General features: G+C 26.9%; 1 protein-coding gene across 1 annotated transcript in view; it reads right to left on the bottom strand.

The window, feature by feature from the left end:
- Nucleotides 1-22,860, bottom strand: part of LOC136071956 (protein FAM13A-like) — a 182,882-nt gene that overhangs the window by 48,740 nt on the left and 111,282 nt on the right. The window contains exon 24 of the mRNA XM_065797910.1: nt 16,471-16,554. Coding sequence (XP_065653982.1) covers nt 16,471-16,554 — 84 coding nt within the window. The remainder of the gene's footprint in view (nt 1-16,470; nt 16,555-22,860) is intronic.

Raw genomic sequence — 22,860 nt, 5'->3', positions numbered from 1 at the left:
ACTGAGCACTGACTAAGACCAGAAACAAGACACAAGTTGAGTAGAGAAGGTAAATAATTCAGGTTGTTTGGAAAGCAAGTAGGAATTATGTAGATACAAATCTAGTTTTACAACAAATGGGTGAACTCTTACAAATGTAAATGCCCATGCCAAGCATGTTAACTATTGGAGTCTTTGGTTGTCTTCCTTTAACAAATTAAAGAATAATCATCAACACTAAAATCACAAGAGGAGACAGCCAAACTCACATTAACTCGAATTAGTCTCACAAAGAGCAAGTAGGTTTGATGAACTTTGCAAGAGATAAGACTCAACAGAAGAAAAGGTATTTCAAAGACCACGAATATTAGTGAACAAAAGGTTTAGAGAACTTGGTGATGAATGGTTTTTTGTGTTTTATAATTTTTGGTATTATAGTCATTTTTAAATTTGTTAAAGAACTTGACTCAAAGCACAGATAATACTCAGTACACTATTTAATAGCCCAAACAATTGCCTCATTACTATTAATAAACCCCAAGTCGTAACAAAGAGCTTCAAATATGGCCTCAACAATGCAAACCAAAAGTACAAACAGAGACACCATCTATGCGCAACATGACACTGTCAGTACTCTGATATTTTACAGCTGTTTATGGAATCAGCCTCTCTGAGAGCTACCAGTGTGCGGGAAACCTGACCCCAGCCAGCCTCAGAACCATAAAACTGATTTTTAGAGCTGTACCCTCATTAGGAGATAATAGAATGAGCTGCCTAGTCATTAAAACAGAAACAGAAGCAAAACCCATGCATAGAGTCAAGAAGATCCAGCATTCAACATCCTAAACTGGAAACAATGTATGTAAATACATCTATGCCAGCCTAATAGATGAAGAAGGGGTGGTCAGCAGATCTTTGACTAGGAGACCTTCTACAGAACAGTAGCCGGATGCGTTTAACATCTGCCCAAGATGAGTATTTTTATCAAGACACCATCTCTAGCTTTACTCAATCAAGAGCCCTAAGGCAGGGGATCATTAAGTCAGAGTTAGTTTTACTTAGCCTTTGCCTAAAACGGCAAATCCTACAAGGCAGCAGGGCATGAAGCAGAAAAAAGTAGAAATAAAATAAATCATGCAGTGTATCTAATAAATCATACAAGTGAATTTATTGCATTTGCTATTAGATTGATGATATTAAAAATATAGGCTATAGGACCAAAGCTAAATATAGTTTCAGCAAATGCACTATAAACAAATAGGACAAGTAAAAAAAAGGAAGAATTCTAGAGTACTTACTAACGCTTGAATTATATTAAAGAAATTGAAAGACTGTACACACTCATTAATAGGCATGTTGGTGCAAATAAAGATGGTTATAAATGGCAAAAAAGAGTTTGACATTAGGAATATTGAAGAAAAATGTTTTTAGAATTTTCAGATGCTATAGGATTAACAGTCTGTAATACAAGGCTCACAAAAAAGAATCATATGTTAATCCAAAAGCTGCATTTTAAATTGAATTGTTAACAAAACCAAGCTGCAATTTATTTCTTCAAATTTCTATAAAAAATAAAAAAATAAAAACTAACTAATGAAAATTAAGAAGTATTAAAAAAATAAAAAGTTTCCAGAAACTCCGCAAAAACAAATGTAGGTGCTGAAACAAAAATTTAAATAACATAAATTTCATGGTTTATCAATAAAAATATTGATAAACCATGAAAAGAATAAAGTTGCAACAGAATTGTAAGGCCATAATTTTTTGCTATTTTTTGTTTTATTATAATATATTTTGCGTTTTATTGCATAATCCTTATTTTTGTTTTTTTATACTTTATAACTCTGTAAACTATAATCCATTATTTGAAAACTTATTAGAGGCTGATTAGCATCCTTAAAACTTATTAGAGGCTGATTAACATCCTTAAATATCTGAGTTTGTTTAGATTTGTCATTAGAAAAATTTCTACTAAATATTTACTCTTCACTTTATGTTTTAAATTTCAATATAAAAATTTAAAAAAAATGTTTTTTTAAGTAAATGTTTTTGAGGAAAAATAAAAATATTTTTAATATAGCAAAAAAATTTTAAAAACTTTGTTTAAATATTTCAACAAAATTTTCAAAAAAATCCACTGGATATAAATGTTTGTTTACTGGATATAAATGTTATAATTTGTTCTAATATAACAATTAGAACTGTTAATTTAAAAAATGAAATTTAAAAAAAATAGATGACTTAAAAAGAAAGATAACAACTAATGCCCAAGTTAAGTGTACCTTACCAGCAGAAATTACGGTACAGTGCTTTAAACCTTGTTAACACACACTGTGCAGTGATATATATATATATATATATATATATATATATATATATATATATATATATATATATATATATATATATATAGATATATATATATATATTTATATACATATATATATATATAAATAAATTAGTAAAAATACTTATTTAACTTTTATCTTCAACATGTATCTCCATCAGTAGGTTCAACAGGAAGCTGCCTGAGGAACCTACTGATGGAGAAACATGATGTCGAAGATAAAAGTGAGCGAAGTGTTGTGAGTAATTTATTATGGCTCTGTTCGTGAAGAACCTTGAGCCCTCTATTTTTGTAGAATACACTGACATAATATATATATAAATATATATATATATATATATATATATATATATATATATATATATATATACATAGATATATATATACACACATATATATGTATATGTATACATATGTATATATATACACATGTATATATATATACATATATATATATATATATATATATATATATATATATATATATATATATATATATATATATATATATATATGAATATATATATATATATATATATATATGCATGCTGAATTTGAGAACTTGGTGATTTCGTGACGTTGGCAAAATTTTGCATATTTAACAAATTAGGCACTGTTGTGGTTGAATTCCTGAAATACACAAAATGGTGCAAGAAATGCACTCAATCAGAAACTGCATACCTGTCTTGTCTGAAAAAATAACTAATATGGTTGTGATTCAGAGTTTAGGGTTGAAAAAATGTTGTGAAAAAAATATATATTTGTATATGGTTTCTTTATTGTTAAAGAAAACTAAACTTTACAGACACAAATTTTTATATCAAAATTTAAAAATTATTAAATTTTTAAATGCAGCAAACACAGCAAGACTATCAGGTTTAAAGTCTTACTAGCCCTAGTTTTTTTTTTTTTTTTTTTTTTTTAAAGCAAATATAGTTTCTATAAGTATTTTTCAAGTGCAATACAAATCTGAAGTAGATAGGAAGAGTTATTAAATTAAGTTTTAAAAAAGTATAAAAGACAACAAATTAGGTTTTAAAAACAATGATTGGCTTTTTTTTTTTAATTTTGAAATGATAAGAAAAAATTATCAGAGAAAAAGACACAAAGTGGTAAATATGGCTAAATTAAAACAGTCTTTGTGCAGTTTATTTTATTATCATAAATAGATAAACATTCAAAATTAAAAGTACAATCATCTATAGTGAATAAAATCAAGGAGTATAATTGGCATAAGTACAATAAAGAGTTTATTGCCTTCTAGGATGTAATTTGTTCAAATTGTAGAAGAATTATCTTATTAATTATTTAATTACTTGATGAGTAAATTAAAAGTTGTCAAATATTTAAAAATTTCAAGAAAAATTTTTTTTTTTTTTAAGGAATAATAAGTGTATATTAATTTAAGAGTTAATCTTATTCTTCAGGGTGCGGATTCGCAACTTTTGCGTAACTCTTGCGTAGCTGAGCTAAAGTTACGAAAAACTTACGCAAAATATTTTTTGCGTAACTATTTGGTATTCACAACTTTTTCGCAGCATTTGCGTAAAGTTAAGGTTGCGTATGAGTTACGCAAAACTTAGGCAAAAACTTACGCAAAAACTTATGCAAAAACTTACCCAAAATTTAAGGCAAATTTTTATAACTATTTGTATAAAGAAAGTAGTTAGTATAAATAATTTTTTTTTTTATTAAGACACACAGGGCAATGTGACCAAACAGTGAATGTTTCTTTTTTAATGACAGGGCTTAATTTTACTTACAATTTTTTTTGTTTTTGTTGTTGCTATATTTAAAAATGTAGCAAAACTATATAGGGGCTATTCATATAATACGTATTCTTATATGGGGTAGAAGTGTTTGAAAGTGTCACCAAATATCACATGGGAGATGGGATGGTTAGCCACAGTGTGACATGACAAAGTATTTAAAACTTATATTCTAATCACAGCGGAATAGTAAGCCTTTAGCATAAAAGTACAAACTCAAAGATATATTTGTTGAAAAATAATGTCACGTTTCAAATAGGGCGGGGAGAGATTGTTTAAAATGTTACATATACAAAGAAGGGAGTCAAAAAACAGCAAAAAAGTGTTTCTTTGTATTTGAATTGCCCCATATAGCATATACATGCAATTACTTTTAAAAGTAATAGCATACATAGCTTAAACATTCTTTCAATCTGTTTTAAATATCTATTAGCAAAATAATCAAAATAATTAATAATTGGATTAAAAATGGAACAAATAGGAGTCGGTTGGTTTTTTAAATGAGATATCGATTATTAACAAAATGCTACACATCTATTATTTTAAATATAAATATTACAAGCACTCATTAAGAAATAATTCGGGCATATTTATTCAAATCCAAATGGGAAATATAAATTGTATTATCCTTGGCTTATATAAGATAATTATTCGGCTTCCTGTATGATGCCATCAGTGAATGCCCATTAGTTTTATTCAACCCTAACTCTAAACTTGCAGCGAACCTTATTTGTAAACATTACTGGCTAAATAAACTAGCTAAAATATGCAGAAAACTACCAGTTGAAAGAACTATCTTTTCTATTTTTAATATAAAAAGAAAAAGAAAAACAACATGAAATTTATATTTTGAGTCATTTTTTTGGCGCTCATACCGGTCCTATAGTACCAAAAAAGGTCTGGGTTCACCCCTGATCAGATCATGCAACTTATCTTGCATTGCTTCAGGAAGTTAAAATAAAGCACTTTAGTTAAGCATAAACTTTCACGTTCATAAAATAATGGAAGTGCTAGACTAAAGTGTTTTTTTTAACTTCTTGTTTTCATTCTTACTTCTCCATACCCTAAGGTATAAGAAAACATCATGATAATTGTTAAATTTTCTTTTCAGAGGTCTTGTTTTATCATATAATTGACTTGAATCAAAAAAATTTTACTTGCAATAGGGAATGACAGTTTCATCAAATAAAGAAATTGCTTCAATAAATTCAAGAAATACATTTGATTGCATTCTAGTATATTTGAAACTATTTATAAACAAAATTTCTATTGTCAGAAACACAAGAAACATTTTGAAAACATAAGCAAAAGTTCAACAACTTTTCCATAACATACTATGAAAAATACATTGTATTTTTCATGTTATGGAAAATGTTTCAATTGTATTAATTAATAAAAGTTGAGTTTGAATTAAAACCCACTTGTTTTTTGTAATTTTTTTTTCAGTGTTATTTCAGATTGAGAATTTATGGTACCGTACTTGCAATAAAAACATGATTTTTATATTTGATGGATAGCATAAAGTTAACTCTGTGAATCAGGTACATGCAGTATAAAAAAGTTTGACTCTTTAACAGAGCAAGTATTGATTAAATCATAACAACAAGTATTGTCGTAGGTTTTCAAGACACCAAATACAGTATAATCTAATAGCTACAGCCAGTGTGAACAATATGCTTTCATCTCAAGAGTTGTAATACTATTTTCAACAGCAATAGATAATTTTACTGAATTGTGAAAAGCACTATCACTCCATTCGGACTAACTGGTGGATCAAGGAACTTTTTATGGAATTTCTGCTCTTTACAATAACAAACTACACCAATGAGATTTCATATAGATATACAAAAAAAAAAGATCTACCAAAACAATTTAAACTATAACAGAATATGTTTATTATTTGCAAATAACAATATTATTTATCAAAGAAATTAGGCTTTAAAAAACAATTTTAAAGCCTAATGTTTTTAATAATTTAAATTATCCATAGATATTAATATCTCCTGATAATTGAAATAATTAAAAACAGAGCATTATTATTCAAAATAATCTTAATATTGTTATACCTTTAATACCTTTGAATAATTAAAATTATCGAAAAAACATAGCATCATTATTCAAAGTAAGTTTAATATTTAGTTTATAATCCTTTTTTACTTTAATAGCCTGATTACTCAGAGTTAATTTTTGCATTATTGTATTTTGAAATAGTCTTGTTCTCGTTTATAAATTTAAGAAAAAAAAAAGATTTGAAAAACTAATAAATTGATTACATATTTTTGTGAATATTGTATCTATATTAGTACAAATAATTTTTCTCTCACACAGAGAGAGTGAGAGAGTGAGTCTCTCTCTCTCTCTCTCTCTCTCTCTCTCTCTCTCTCTCTCTCTCTCTCTCTCTCTCTCTCTCTCTCTCTATCTCTCTCTATCTCTCTCTCTCTCTCTTTATGCTAGTTATGCAAGTTAAAGTATATACTTCAATAATATTATTGTATATATTTTTGTATAATATAGTATAGATAGTATAGTATAGATACAACCATAAGTTAATATAGTATGGGTACATCATTATGATGTATCCTTTATCATAATGATACATCATTATGATTTATCATTATTATGATGTATCATTATGATATGGTGATCATATAGCATTGAATCAATGCTATATGATCACCATATCATAATGATACATCAATGATTGATGTATGACAATAACTAGTTATTAAGTTAATTTATTTAATAAGTTATTGGCATACTGCAAAACTATATGATATATCCGTACTATGGTCGCTCTCCTTGTTTTAGCTAGGCTATGAGAGAGTGAACTACCCATCTTATAGATTGAGTGTATATTTTTTTAACTTTAAATTTAAGGTGAAACAAGTTTTATAAAACAAGTTTATGTAATACATCTAAATTTTTGGTAAATATACTGCTATTGTTGTTGTTGTTAAAAAAAAAACTATTGTTGTATTATTTAAATAAATAACTTAACGTATAGCAGTATAAAATTAAGATAAAATTATATTTTATTAGCAATAAACAAAATCTGAAATCTTTCATAATAATAAAAACGCCATTTTTAAATATTATTAGATGATTTAAAGTTACGCCAAACTTAAGTCAGAAAATAGCAGACGTAACTTTTCTTGCGTAAAGTTTGCTCAGCACTTTTTAGGAAAATGTTGTGAATACCGTTTTTTAGACTTTTTGCGTAAGTAATAACTTATGTAAAAACTTGGGAATTTCGTAAGTTTTTGTTTACGCAAGGTTTGTGAATACCACTTAGCGTAACTTTGAACTTGAGCAAAACTTACGCAAACTTTACGCAAATTTTGGACTTACGAAAGTGTTGTGAATCCGCACCCAGGATGTCAAAACAACTGTTGTTCAAGTCAGACTGTTTTGCACCTAATTAAATTGTCAGAAAAAATTGATCCCACTCTCAAAGAACATTATATCTTACTTCAAGGTTATCATGGGATAGACTTTGATGGCAACAATGCAACAAAACTTCTTGAAAAAGTAGATATTTTAGCAGATAAGAGATGTGTTAACAACTCAAAACTAATCTAATAACTATTTATTATTACTTTAGAAAATTTCAAGGGTGCATGTTTGGACAAGAATTAGGCAGCCATGTTCCTTCAGTTAATAACGAGTTTAAAGTATCATTTTCTGTTCTACAGCAGTATGCAATCTGTATTTAAAACACATTTAAATGTATTTTTAATACAGCACTGTATTTAAAATACATTTAAGTACAGAGCTGAACATTACATGGAAAGTACAAATAGTTATTTGTCATATTCTTATATATTTCTCATATAGTTCTTACATGGAAAGTGCGTTGTTTATCACCTTTGTTGATGCAGCCACTAAGTCATTTTTTAAATCTCGCAAAACTGGTAAATGCCAATAAGCACATTAACGCTTACTTTCAGAAAATCTAACAGTTATTCATCTTTTAACCATTTTCTTTGCTTAAATACACAAATTTTGTGCAGCTAAATTCTATATTTTTATTTGCTAGATGGATAGAAGTTGCTCTCGATATCTGTATTAATGGAATAAATATTGTTACTAATACTACACATACTATTTATCTCACTTAAAAGACTTTCAGAATCTAGATTAATTATTATAATAATTAATAATAATTGTTATTTTTTCAAAAAATAAAATATAATAAACAAATAATGAATATAATATTATGCACAATGACTTATAAGATTACCAAATAATAAAATATTAATAATATTCTCAACTTAATTAGTAAAATGAAAAAGATCAATGATAAAATATAAAAATATGGGTTCAAGCAAACTTGCAAACTTGCAAACTTTCAAATCAGGGCTGAGAAACCCATCAACATCAATAGATTGTATCCAAAATTTCTCTATATCATTTTTTCATTAAATATATATCAGGTATGCGGAGTCCCAAAAAGGACTCTGGATTTGAAAGTTACAAAAAGATTATTTTATTCTAGTTTTTGGTATCCAAGAGCTCTAAATATATAAATAAGTTTATGGACTACTAATAGGAAAAAAATTAAGACTTTTAAGTCAGAGGAAAAATCATTTTTTGAAACCGGAGTCCTTAAGTATAATAGTGGCAAGGACTCTGGGACTCTAAGACTCCGGGCTTAAAAACAATAAGTTTCAAGTCATTAAATCTCATGAATTTTTTTCTTATAGCAGATCATAAGTCAACAAACATGTTTAGAGCTTCTGGAAACTACAGACTTGGAAAAAGTAGATATAAAGCTGGATTCCTTTTGGGACTCCGCATCCCTGATATATATATATATATATATATATATATATATATATCCAATTTGTTGAAGTCAATTTTATGCCACTAACTAATAAGTTTATTCCACATTTTATGCCTCATTAGGTATAAGTTTTTGACATTACCTTTAATAACTCCCATAAAAATCTGATAGGAGAGATCTTGTGATTGGGGAGGTTAAATCATTCTATTCAATATATGATCATTCTTGAACTCAGTCAAATAACTTAGACTATATTTTTTGAAAAATATGTTTTGGATAATTCATTTTCTTCTGAAAAATTAAATGACTTCCCATTTTTATTAAGCATTTTAATCAAAGTACTTTTTAATTATCTAAAAGTGCAAAAATAAACATAAGAAATAGCAATTTTTTAAAAAGTTAATGTTGTTCCAATAATTATGAATGGTAGTGTATGTATATATATATATATATATATATATATATATATATATATATATATATATATATATATATATATATATATATATATATATATATATATATATATATATATATATATATATATTCATGGTAGGCATTATTTGTATGCACGTACACACATAATTTTTTTCTTATTTTAATGTGTGTATTAATAATCATATGTTATTATTAACTAATTTGATTATTTATAAATTAAAAATCTTGTGTAATTTAATTTATTAACTTTTTTAGATAAATTAATTTATAAACCTTATATAAATACATATATCAAATGAGGTTTTAGGTTTGGGCAGATATACTTTTAAATAAAAGAAAATACTTTTCTTTTATTTAAAAGAATACCTGCCCAAACCTAAACCCTCATTTGATATATGTACATTCCACCGCACCTATCCCTAATTAATTCAGTGGATGTATGTACACTCCACTATAACTACAGCTAAATTAGTCAATTTATGTATGCATCGATCCACTTATGATTCTATCAAACTTTTGAAAAAGAAAAATAATTTATAAATAACTATAAATAAACAACAATAATAGTTTAAAAAAAAAACATAAAACTACTTAGAAATGAAACATTAACATTTTTTAAAAATCTCCCTTAAGAGGGATTTGATCCTGCAACCCTGTCAGCTGCACCTTAAAAAATATATTTAATAATTTACATATATATATATATATATATATATATATATATATATATATATATGTGTGTAAATTATTATCAATATTGATACCATCTGAATTTTGTACTAAAAATTCACCTTTGTTAAAGAAGTAAAAGAAGAGAACCTATTTAATAGTTTTCTTGTATCTTTCGATATCACAAGCTTATTTACAAACATTGCTGTCATTGTTATCGCTATTATGAACTGTCATTGCTGTCGACGTTTTCATAAAAAACAATACAAATCTTAAAATCAAAAAAAGTAATTAAAAAACTCTTTCTTTTTGCAACAGCACAATTGCAATAAAAACCTTTGCTGAATTATAAACCAACTTTTACAGCTTTACTTAATTTTCATATAAAAAAGTCTTATAAAATGTTTAATTGATAGAACTTTCAAAATTACCAATACTATCTTTGGTCTTCATTATATTAAAAATCTTTTTAAAATTTTCAAACATAATATGTACCTATCTTGCATAATAGAAAAAATCCACAACTCTTACTTGAATAAAGGTAATTATAATGTTCCATTAGCATCTGAAAGCCTAACAAACTCTCGATATTTAAAACTCCCATATGTTGGTAAACATCTGAGCTAACGAAGCGAAGATTGCACACAATTATTAAGAGACATTGTAAATTAGTTACTGTAAGATTAGTATTCACTTTGCAAAAAGGGTCTGACTTTTTTTTGTGTAAAGATCACCAGTGTAGATTTTAAATCATAAATTTGTTTGAGCAAGATGTAAACTCTGTTATATTGGTAAAATTTCTCGCCACTTAAAGACACGAGATTGAACACTACAGAAGGGATAAAAACTCTCTTATTTATCTTTACTCAAAAGAAAAACTAATTATAGCAATGAATGCTTTTTAACTTCAGATCGCTGCAATAACAAAATTGAATTAAATAAATCATATTAAAATGACTCTTACCATTTAAAATAATTTACCAGTTCTTTTGTTGTATTTGAAATTTGTTAAATGATTTTTAATAATTCTTTTTGTATATATAGGAAGTTTGTTTTTATATGGCTTTTATTATATACTATATTCTATACCATTTTTAACAAAGATGATGATGAAACATGTCTTAAATGTAAACAAAATGTTTTTAAATAAAATTTAAAAAAATTGTTTTATTTTAAAAAGTGTTTTCACATTTTGTGCTGAGAATAAGTTTTAGATATACAGCGGTGGCCAAAAATTAAAGACCACTCTTTTTTTTTTCAAAATTTATTTTTAACCTTAGTATAATTTTATTTTGGAAAAAGGTATCAAAAAAAGAAAAACATTTTTAGAAAGAATTTTTATTGTATTTTATATTTATTATAAAAGAATTTATAATTTTTTTACAAAATAATGTTAAAAAATTAAAAAACTGACTAGTAAAAAATATAAATGGGAAAAAAAATTGCACAAAATTTTAAGACCAGTTTCAAAAATATTTCAAAAAGCAATAAAAAAATAATTTAGAAACGTGTTGTTCCTCCATTTGTTTTCAAGCACTTCTGTACTCGTTCTGGCATTGAATTCATTAAAGTTTTGATTACTTCATTAGGCACATTTTTCAAATAATGAGAGATAGAAGATTTCAAATCTTCCAAATTGAAAAGTTGTTCTTTACCAAGCTTGTGATCAAGCCACGACCATAAATTCTCTATTGGATTCAATTCTGGACTATTGGCAGGCCATGGAAGCACTTGAATTTTATTAGAATTAAACCAATCGCTAACAGCATGCGCTTTCTGACACGGCGCATTATCTTGCTGGAAAATAAATCCATCTTGCAACTGCCATAAATCAATGCTAGGAATAAGCAAGTTTTCCAAAATTTCGATGTACCTTTCTTTGTTAAGTCTACCATCGAATAAATAAAAAACGTCAACTCCACAGGCACTCATACAGGCCCAAATGTCTATTGAACCACTGCCTTGTTTTGTTTGTTTCAAAATGCATGATTCATCAAACTATTCGCTTGGAAGTCTACGCAACATTTTGCAACCTTTTCTGTTGTCTACCTCAACGTTCATTTCATCACTAAAGACCACACGGCTCCACTGATCTGTTGACCAATATGTAGTTTGCACCACTCTTTCCTGGCAAATTTTTGTTTTTTATTTAAGCGTGGTTTTTTTGCAGCAGCACGCCATAAATAATTTAAATTGTGGAGGACCATTTGCACAGTTCTAGGGCTTGCTTTCAGACCATTTGACAGTGTCCATTTCGTAGACAAGTCTGCAGATGATGCTTGTCTGTTTTCTTTCATTAATCTCACTAACGAGCGAACATCACGGTCATTTGAAATTTTATTGCGTCCAGTCCTATGATGATCATTAATTGATCGGGTCTCTTTGTATCGTTGAATTATGTTAATAATGCAAGAGTGAGACCTTCCGAGCTTTTCTGCTATTTGTCTGATGCTATAGCCTTCTTCTTTTAATACAAGAGCCGCGTATCTGTCTTTTTCTTCAATCTTTGCACGCATTTTTGCAATATTTTTATATCCTTATTCAAATTCAAAAAATAAATGTTTATTTGATATCGAAACTCAGGTTTCGACATTTTATTTTATAGCCAACATAATAAGCAATTAAGACAGTTAAAAAAAATAATGGATTATTATTTTTAATAAGTGCAAGTTAAAGATTTGAAAGTGGTCTTTAAATTTTGTCCAATTTATTTAAAGAAGATTTATAAGTACTCATCAGTTTTTTAATAAGTTAAACGCTATATAATTAGAATTAGATTAAAAAAACTATACCACTTTAATCCATATGTTTTAATAAACAAAATATTAAAAAAAAAAAATTAATATGTCAATTAGAATCTTCTTAATTTTAATTTAAAGATTAAGAAACCAACTAAAAAATGAGTGGTCTTTAATTTTTGGCCACCGCTGTATATATATATATATATATATATATATATATATATATATATATATATATATATATATATATATATATATATATATATCTATATATATATATGTATATATATATATAAATATATATATATATATATATATATAAATATATATATATATATATATATATATATATATATATATATATATATATATATATATATATATATATATATATATATATATATATATATATATATATATATATATATATATATATATATATACACTACCGTGCAAAAGTCTCCGCTCATTTGTAATATTTCAATAAAGTAACAAAAGTTTGCAAGAAAATTGCGTTTATTTTTAATTGTTTATTCAACAATGAATTAGACAGTAAATACAATACATTTTAGGATGATTTTAAATATATAAAATCAATAAAATGTTAATATACAAAGTTGTAAATGTTAAATTTTATTTTCATCAATATGGGACCCCTTGGAGCGTATAACAGCAGCACATAATCATGGCATTCGGGCTAATAATTTATTCATGGTTTCCGCTGTTATCTCATTCCAAGCTTTTTGCAAACGTTCCCATAGCATTTGTTGATTAATAAAAGATGTTTCACCTGCTTCTCTGATCTTCCGATCCAGTTCATCCCACAACTTTTCGATGGGTGATAGATCTGGTGATTGAGGAGGCCAAGTCATAATTTTGCAAACTTTTTCCCTTTCTTTTAGTTTCAAATAATTTTTGCATAATCCAGATGCATGTTTTGGATCGTTGTCCTGCTGCATGATGAATCCTTTCCCAATTATACGAATACCAGATGGAATCGTGTGCTTAACCAAAATATTATGGTACATGTGTTTATCCATGGTAGATGTGATTTTAACTAAATCTCCAGTTAACCCATTGCCAAAACATCCCCAAAGCATAATATTACCACCTCCATGTTTTACAGTACTTTGTATACATTGAGGAAGCACTCTTTCATTAGGTAAACGCCTAACATGCACGCGACGTCAGGTACCAAAAAGTTCGAACCTACTCTCGTCTGTCCATAGAACTTTCTTCCAATCTTCTAATCCCCAATTTTTATGCATTTTTGCCCATTCCAATCTTTTCTTCTTATTTACTGCCCTCAACAAAGGTTTACGTGCAGCAACGCGTCCAATTAAGTTGACTGATCTTAGTCTTCTTTTTACAGTATCAGTTAATACTGGCTTTACCCTTGTTTTGTTGAGTTCTGCTGTTAAAATTGTGGCTGGAATTTTTCTATTTCTTTTGCTGGACACAACAATAAACGTATCTTCTTGCCGTGATGTAACTCTTGGTCTTCCAGAACGTGATCTGTCACTGTTGGAACCAATATCATGCAATCGTTGTAGAGCATATCTCACACCTGATTCGGATATTTTTAACCTGGAAGCAATTTTTTTATATGAATAACCTTCACGTAAAATACATATTTTGCCACGAAGTTCTTCACAATATTCTTTCTTTACTTTCACCATTTCTCAAATTCTTTATTAAATTCAAGACATTAAATGCACACACTAATGCCATTTTCAAGTATAAATATAAACATAAGTCTATTAAAAGCAACCAATTAAAATTACTGAAAACATCCTTACCATGCCGGAAAGTATCATGCTACTGTCAAACCTAAGCTTACAAAAAATATTTTGGTTAAAACTTTTGTGCAGTTTTAAATTTAATAAAGAATACTGAAGAACTTTATATGTATTTTACGTGAAAAAGGTTATTCATATAGAAAAATTTCTGCCATGTTTTTAGCAGCAGAACTCAACAAAACAAAGGTAAACAAAATTATTTGAAACAAAAAGAAAAGGAAAAAGTATGCAAAATTATGATTTGGCCTCATCAACTTTTTATATTAACATTTTATTCTTTTTATATATTTAAAATCATCCTAAAATGTATTGCATTTACTGTTCCTTGCAAATATTACACATGAGCGGAGACTTTTGCACGGTAGTGTATATATGTATGTATAAAGGGTGTCCCTTATTTTTCAAAGTTTTTATTTCCAACACATAGATCTTAGTTTTGTTCATTTGCTTCTAAAAACACAAGAAAATAAACTTTTACTTTTTTTAGAGTACGATAACCATGCCGACTTGTTCAAATCATGTTCATATAAGTTGTGTTATAGTTACACTTACTCATGTTATTTGTTAAAAGGGTGGATATGCTCAAAGCGGTTTTTACAATGACGCAAAAATTGTTAATTGAAAATAGATAATTATTATCTTGATAACTAAACTTAATATTAGCAAATAGAAAATAACAAGATTAAATCCATGCATAGGTGTTAAACCCATTATGGTTTTCATCCGCTAATTACCAATGTAGATATACAATAATTGTAAATAGATAGTTATTATCAATTTTGCGACATTGTAAAAACGCTTTGAGCAAATCTGCACTTTTAGAAAACCCTGATTCTGTTATTCTCATGATTAACATTTAAAAAACGACAGTGGAATTAAGTTTTTTTTTAGTTAGTGACATGAATTAATAAATAACACACACAAAGTCACTGTTTAATTGTCAAGTTCTTGCAGTTTTTTTTAATATTCGCAAAGTTAAATCGACTGCTAGTAAAAGCACAAATTTCCTCACTCAAAAGTGTATTGTATTTTGGGAAAAAGCTATAATCCTTAGCAAAGCTATACCTAACTGTGTGAAAAAACTTGTAGATCTTATATATATATATATATATATATATATATATATATATATATATATATATATATATATATATATATATATATATATATATATATATGTATATATATATATATATATATATATATATATATATATATATATATATATATATATATATATATATATATAAAGTAATAAAATATAAATATAAAAAGAAAAAAATTATAGTAATATAATGCACATAAAAAGAGAAAAAAATATAATGTACACATAGAGAGAGAAAGACAGAGGGAGGAAGAGAGAGAGATGGATAAATAGATAGAGATATAAATATCAAAACAAAAATATCTTTTTTGAAAAGTTAACTAACAAAAATTTTACACAAACTAATATTAGTCATTTGTAGTTCCCATTTTTTATGCAATTTTAATTTTTTAATTTAAAAACTATATTATTATGCTAACTTGAGCATATAAATTATTTTGCTTAATGGAATATAGCTTTATTTCATATAACTATAAATCTTGCAATATTTCTTATTACAAATAATAAATTTTATAGTATTTTTAATACTAAACATTTGATGCAATTACATATAACAAATTCATTAAATTTGTAAAGCAATTAAATTTGTAAAGCAAGTTCCAATGCATGCCAACTTAAATATGTAAGACAAGTATTCAACTAATTTAACAAAAATATGGTATTAAAGTGTTTCAATCATCTAGATCATTTTCAAATCAATTGCAGGCATATATAAAGGTGTATTTGATTCTATGATAAAACACAATATTTCGAATACAATATTTAAAATAGAATATTCAAAATATAAGGCATTTAGTTGCATTTCAAAAATAAAAATCTATTTTTTACGCAGATACTCACAGGTCTACCATGTAAGTTTTCATACTGAAGCAGTGACTTTTGAACTGCAAGTTTTTCTTCTTTTAATTCATCATATGTCATCAACTAAAACAAAAATCATTTTTTTTTAAATAAATCAGGTACTCTATTTTACAAAAAAAAAATATATATATATTTTTTTTAAACATCTTCGCTTCCAACAAGGCTGCAAGCAATCAGTAATTAAAGTTGGAAGTTACTGGAACAGAAAAGATGAGGATTGTAGAGCAAGATAACGGACAACTTAAAGGATTACAAATTATATGAATCAGGAAGGCAAGATAAAGAAGCAAATTCCAAATAACTGATGTTCGGGGAAAAAAAATAGATGAATAAGCATTTTTGGAGCACTTAGGAATAGTCACAGAAAAAAAATTAGACTTAATTGAATGACGAGTAATCGAGAATGAATTTTAGTATATGGCACAAGAGACGCTAGCTCTTTAGAGCAGTGCCTATTATAATATTTGTTGAAAAGAAAAAGAGAAGCAATATTACAACTATATATATATATATATATAGATTTATAGAGATAGAGAATAGAATCCGAAGTAAGAAAGTGACGAGCTCGATAAAGAGATGGAACCTTAGCAAATACTAATTTTGTAAATGATTTGATATATGGTTTCCAAGAAAAATCGGAAGTAACAGTTATTCCTAGAAGATAAAGACTTGATGACTCATCGAGTACATCACCATTCATAAATATAGGAAGATCTAACTTATTGCAATAACGATTGGCTGAATAAAATTGAATTTTATCTGTATTGAAGTTCACCAGCCACTGTGAGCCCCATGCTGTAGCAGAAGTGAGATCCTTGTCAAGCTCAAATGCCCCCTCCAAGCATTTAGAGAATGTTGGCTTCTTATCATGACAAGAATAAATGGTAGTACCATCAGCAAACAATGCCACCTTAGATGTGAGAATATCTGGAAGATCGTTAATGTAAATTAAAAAGAGTATAGGGCCAAGTATAGAACCCTGAGGAACCTCTGAAGTTACAGAATAAGAAAAGTGCTGTTCATCGAGGACAACTTTTATACTATGATTGGAAAGGAAGAATTCAATAATCTTAAAGATGTTGCCAGATACATCATAATGAAGAAAGCTTATGGAGAAGACTAGCATGCCAAACTTTATCAAAAGCTTCTGAAATGTCAAGAGCGATGGCCTTAACCTCTCCACCTTTATCTATGCACCATAAAACCTTTCAGTTATTACTGTTAGCAAATCAACTGTAGAAGGAGAAGATAGAAATCCATATTGATGGTCAGAAAGTAAGTTATTAGATTCAAGATAAGAAATTAAGTGTTTGTTAATTAAAGATTCAAAAACCTTGCTTATGATAGGAAGAAGAGTAATGGGATGGTAGTTAGACAAATCAGATCGCTCTCCAGAACATTTGAAGATAGGGATAACAGATGCCGCTTTCCAGCAGGCTAGAAAACAAGACTCTGATAAGCACTTGTTAATAGTTTTGAGAGTATAGATGACAGCTTCGAAGAACACTTCTGCAAGACAATAACAGGTATGTTGTCCGGGCCACAAGCTGTAGAAGAGTCTAGGCAGGAAATCACTTAAGATACAGAAGCTGGAGTGATATGAATGTCAAGCAATGGATCAACCTACTTGTTGGCAATATCAGGTAGAACACAACTAGTGGAATCAAGAGATGATATTGATGAAAAGATTTTAGCAAACAATTCAGCTTTGTCTTTAGGTGAGGTGACAAAGTCTGAACCATACAAGAGAGGTAGAATTAAAGATTTGCCCTTATTATTAATACTATTAAAGATTCTCCAGAAGTCATGAGAGCCTAATTTTTGAGATGAGATACAAGATTTCATGACCAGAGAATAGCGGGCTTTGGCGTTAGAAAAAACCTTTTTACAATGGTTTCTAGCAGTAATAAATAGACGTTTGTTTTCTGGAGAATTGTTTTGCTGATAGATATGGAAGTAATGGTGGTTTCAATTGGCAATCGCAGATGCACAGTGTGAAGAAAACCATGAAGGAGAGTGAGGCTTGACCTGGAATCGTCAAGAGGGAACAAAAGATTCTATACCAGCCTGAATCCACAAAGTTATGTAAGAAGCATATTTGTCGACAGGAAGACGAAAGATTTCTACCCAAGGGCCATCGCAAAGAAAATCACTGAAAGAATCCCAGTCAGCTTTAAGGTAGTTGTAAGAGGTACGATAACAGGATTCAGGTGATGAAGAAGAATGAGATTAGTTTTAGAGAGATCAAACTGTGATCAGAAGCACCTAAGGGTGAATGTGGAGAAACTGAGCTGTGACTAGGAACAGAAACAATACATAAGTCAAGTAGAGAAGGTAAATGATTGGGGTTGTCTGGAAAGCGAGTTGGAAAGTTGACTATTTGAGTTAGGGATTGAGAAAGGCAAAAGTTTTGGGCTTTAATGCCTGCAGAATCACTGACACTAGAGCCAAGCCATTCAGAGTGGTGAGCATTAAAGTCACTGACAACAATATATATATATATATATATATATATATATATATATATATATATATATATATATATATATATATATATATAGATATAGATATAGATATAGATATATATATCTATATCTATATATATATCTATATATATATCTATATATATATCTATATCTATATATATATATATATATATATATCTATATATATATATATATATATATATATATATATATATATATATATATATATATATATATATATATATATATATATATATATATGTATATATATATATATATATGTATATATATATATATATATATATATAGATAGATATATATATATAGAACTCTTATAAGTTGTCAGAAAGTTTTTTCCATGTTTTGTTGACAAAAAGTAAAATTAATTTTTTATTAATTGATAGACTGCCTGCCCCAAGCAAACCCTCAGTCGATGTAGCAGCATTCCCTTGCGGGTTAGGCTAAAAGATAGTAGATGTAGCAGCACTCCGTTGCAAGTCAGGCTATTTGTCAGTCGATATAGCAGCATTCCGTTGCGAGTCAGGCTATTTGTCAGTCGATGTAGCAGCACTCCCTAGCGAGTCAGGCTATAAGATTGTCGATGTAGCAACACTCCGCGCATGATTTACAGTAAAAAAAAATAAAAATAAAAACATTTTATTAAAAAAATTAAAAATAAAAACATTTTATCAAAAAAAATAAAAATAAAAACATTGTTTATATTGTTAAAAACATTCAGAATGTTTTTAAAAACATTCTGGTCAATTAAATTTGGTTTTTTTAAAAAACGATTAATTTGTAATTAAATTAATGGTTTTAATTTTCTGACAACATGCAAATGTTGAACGAAAGTCAAAAGTTATTAAAAGTGTTTGCGTAAGAATCACTTTTTGCCTTCCGCTCTTCCCAAATGCAACAAACTATATATATATATATATATATATATATATATATATATATATATATATATATATATATATATATATATATATATATATATATATATATATATATATGTATATATATATATATATATATATATATATATATATATATATATATATATATATATATATATATATATATATATATATATGTATATATATATATATATATATATGTATATATATATATATATATATATATATATATATATATATATATATATATATATATATATATATATATATATATATATATATATATATATAGATTAATGTTTATATATATATTGTGACAACATTTGGAAATTAATTAAAGTGTTTTTATTAAATAAAAATAGAGTTAATTTCCAAATGTCAACACAAAAATAAATTTCTATTAAGCAATCGCAAACCTGAAGATTAGATACAAGAGTTGTAACAATAGTTTTTTACGTATAGGTTTTTCTGTATAGTTTTATGCAACTAGTTTCAATTTTCAAACTTTTTATTGAAAAAACTATATTTGTATTTCATGTGATGATTGCAAAAGCATAAAACTTAAAGTTGTGAAAATCACGTAGTTTATATATATTTATTTATTTATATATATATACAGGCTCGGCTCGAAGCGTGTTCGAAGTGTGCAATGCACACAGGTGCCGAAAATTCAAAGACGTCTACAAGATTATATGAAATATAAATTTTATACAATATGAAATTATATTTTTTTAGTTTTTAATTTTTGTAAAGTAATTTTTTCTTTTTTTTATAAATGAAAAGGCACCTCCAAATGAATTTTATTACCAAAGGAATCTTAATTTCTATTTTTTCAAAATTTAGATAAGTATTGTATTTTCAGCGCCACATAAAAATGTTGTCAGTTAATTTTTATTTTCATACTTTGAAAAGGAATTTAAATTTTATAAGTAAGTGGATTTAAATCATAAACTCACTGTAAGTGAATTTGAATTAACGGGTGATACGGAAGTTATCGGACAAAATAAAAACATCAATAACTTATTTATAAATAAAAAAAAAAACTACTATTATATTTTTTTTAAATAAAGCATTTGTCTTTTAATAAAAATATATTATTTTTATATGAAAAAACACCACCATCTGCAACTGATCTCAATTTTGCTCTGACGCCTTTCATATGCGACTGTAAAAAGTTTAAATCAATTTCTTGTAGTTTTAGTTTAATGCGATCAATCAAAACTTGCTCTGTTGAAGCCAATCTCCCTCGTAAACTTTCTGTGCCAAATGTCCCCAAAAATTTTCAATTGGTCGTGCTTGAGGCACATTTGGGGGATTGGATTCCTTATCAACGTAATAGACATATTGGTCCATCCAAATTAGAGAATCTTTAGAATAATGAGAACTTGCTAAATCTGGCCAAAATAAATAGTTAAAGTCTCCATGAAAAATATATTTCAGAATATACTTTTCATGGCTAAATATATTTCAGAAGCTAAAGTATGCGCTATAAACGCGGATTTAACTAACGATTTTAGGCCTGAGGTAGAAAATCGGATCCGAAAAAGAACGCTTTATTTTGGAGAGGAGCCTGAAGCACCCAAGTCCATTAATCCTAAAATGAAATTCAAAAGGAAATTTTTCGACATTATTTACAATAGCAATTTCTTCAATGAAAGGTTTTGAATCATTTTCAAGTGTTATGCTACCTTTTAATATCATACTTTTGTATGATATTAAAAAATGTGATGAAATGGAGAACAATGAACTCATAGATAAGTGTAAATTATTAGAAACGACATTAACTTATAAAGAAAGCAAAGATCTTGATGCAAACGAATTACAAATTGAGCTGAAGTTGTTGTCTCGAAAAATTGAAGATGATACTAACCCAGAAAACATTTTGAAATGGATTTATAATAATAACGTTGAAGAACTCTTTCCAATTGCACTGATTGCATTAAAAGTGCTATCAACTTTGCCCGTTTCTGTTGCTAAAGGTGAAAGAACTTTTTTTAAATTAAAAATGATTAAAAATTACCAGCGATCAACTATGGGGCAAGAAAAATTGAATGGTTTGGCAATAATTTCCATAGAATCGGACATTGCCAATTCTATTAACCTAGATCTATTGCATAAAGATTTTGCTAAAATCAAAGCCAGGCGAATCCCTTAGTAGTAAAGTTTAATATTTTATGCAATATTTTTTATGTTTTATTTAAACATATTTTTTTGTCATGTTTTTCTGATTAATTTTATTTTCGTTTTTCTACTGTTATTACTTGGATTATTTAATTTTTGATAAATTTTTTTTTTTGATTAATAAAGAAATAAGTTTTAATCACAACTCTTGTTGTTTAATTTTTTTGTCATAAATGAATTTAATTTGCCTTAAAATTATAATCAAAATATTATAGTTTATAAATTATAAACCTATTTTAAAATAAATTTGACAGTTAAAAATTATAAAACATAAAAAAAATTGATAATGGCTTCGCTTTACTTATAAACGATAATAATATAAAACCATAGAAAATAGTGGCCAGGTTTTGCTTATAATATGGCTTTTTAGTACCTTATTAAAAAAAAATCAAAGGTGCCAAATTTTTTTTGCACACACACAAAAAAAACCACGAGCCGGGCCTGTATATATATATATATATATATATATATATATATATATATATATATATATATATATATATATATATATATATATATATATATATATATATATATATATATATATAATATTTATATATATATGTAGATATATATATATATATATATATATATATATATATATATATATATATATATATATATATATTTAATATATGAACATCAATAAATATGAATTCTCTCAATACTAATTTTTTAATTTTTCTAAGAAATTTTCGCTAGATTATTGATACTAGCATCATCAGCTTTAATTACAAATTATTAATTAAATTAAATTACAATCAAACGGTAACGTCACATTT

This window comes from Hydra vulgaris, chromosome 05 (genome assembly GCF_038396675.1).
Source record: "Hydra vulgaris chromosome 05, alternate assembly HydraT2T_AEP".
Taxonomy (NCBI): Eukaryota; Metazoa; Cnidaria; class Hydrozoa; order Anthoathecata; family Hydridae; genus Hydra; species Hydra vulgaris.
The sequence above is the reverse complement of the archived record's forward strand: the minus strand, read 5'-3'. Positions and strand labels throughout refer to the sequence as shown.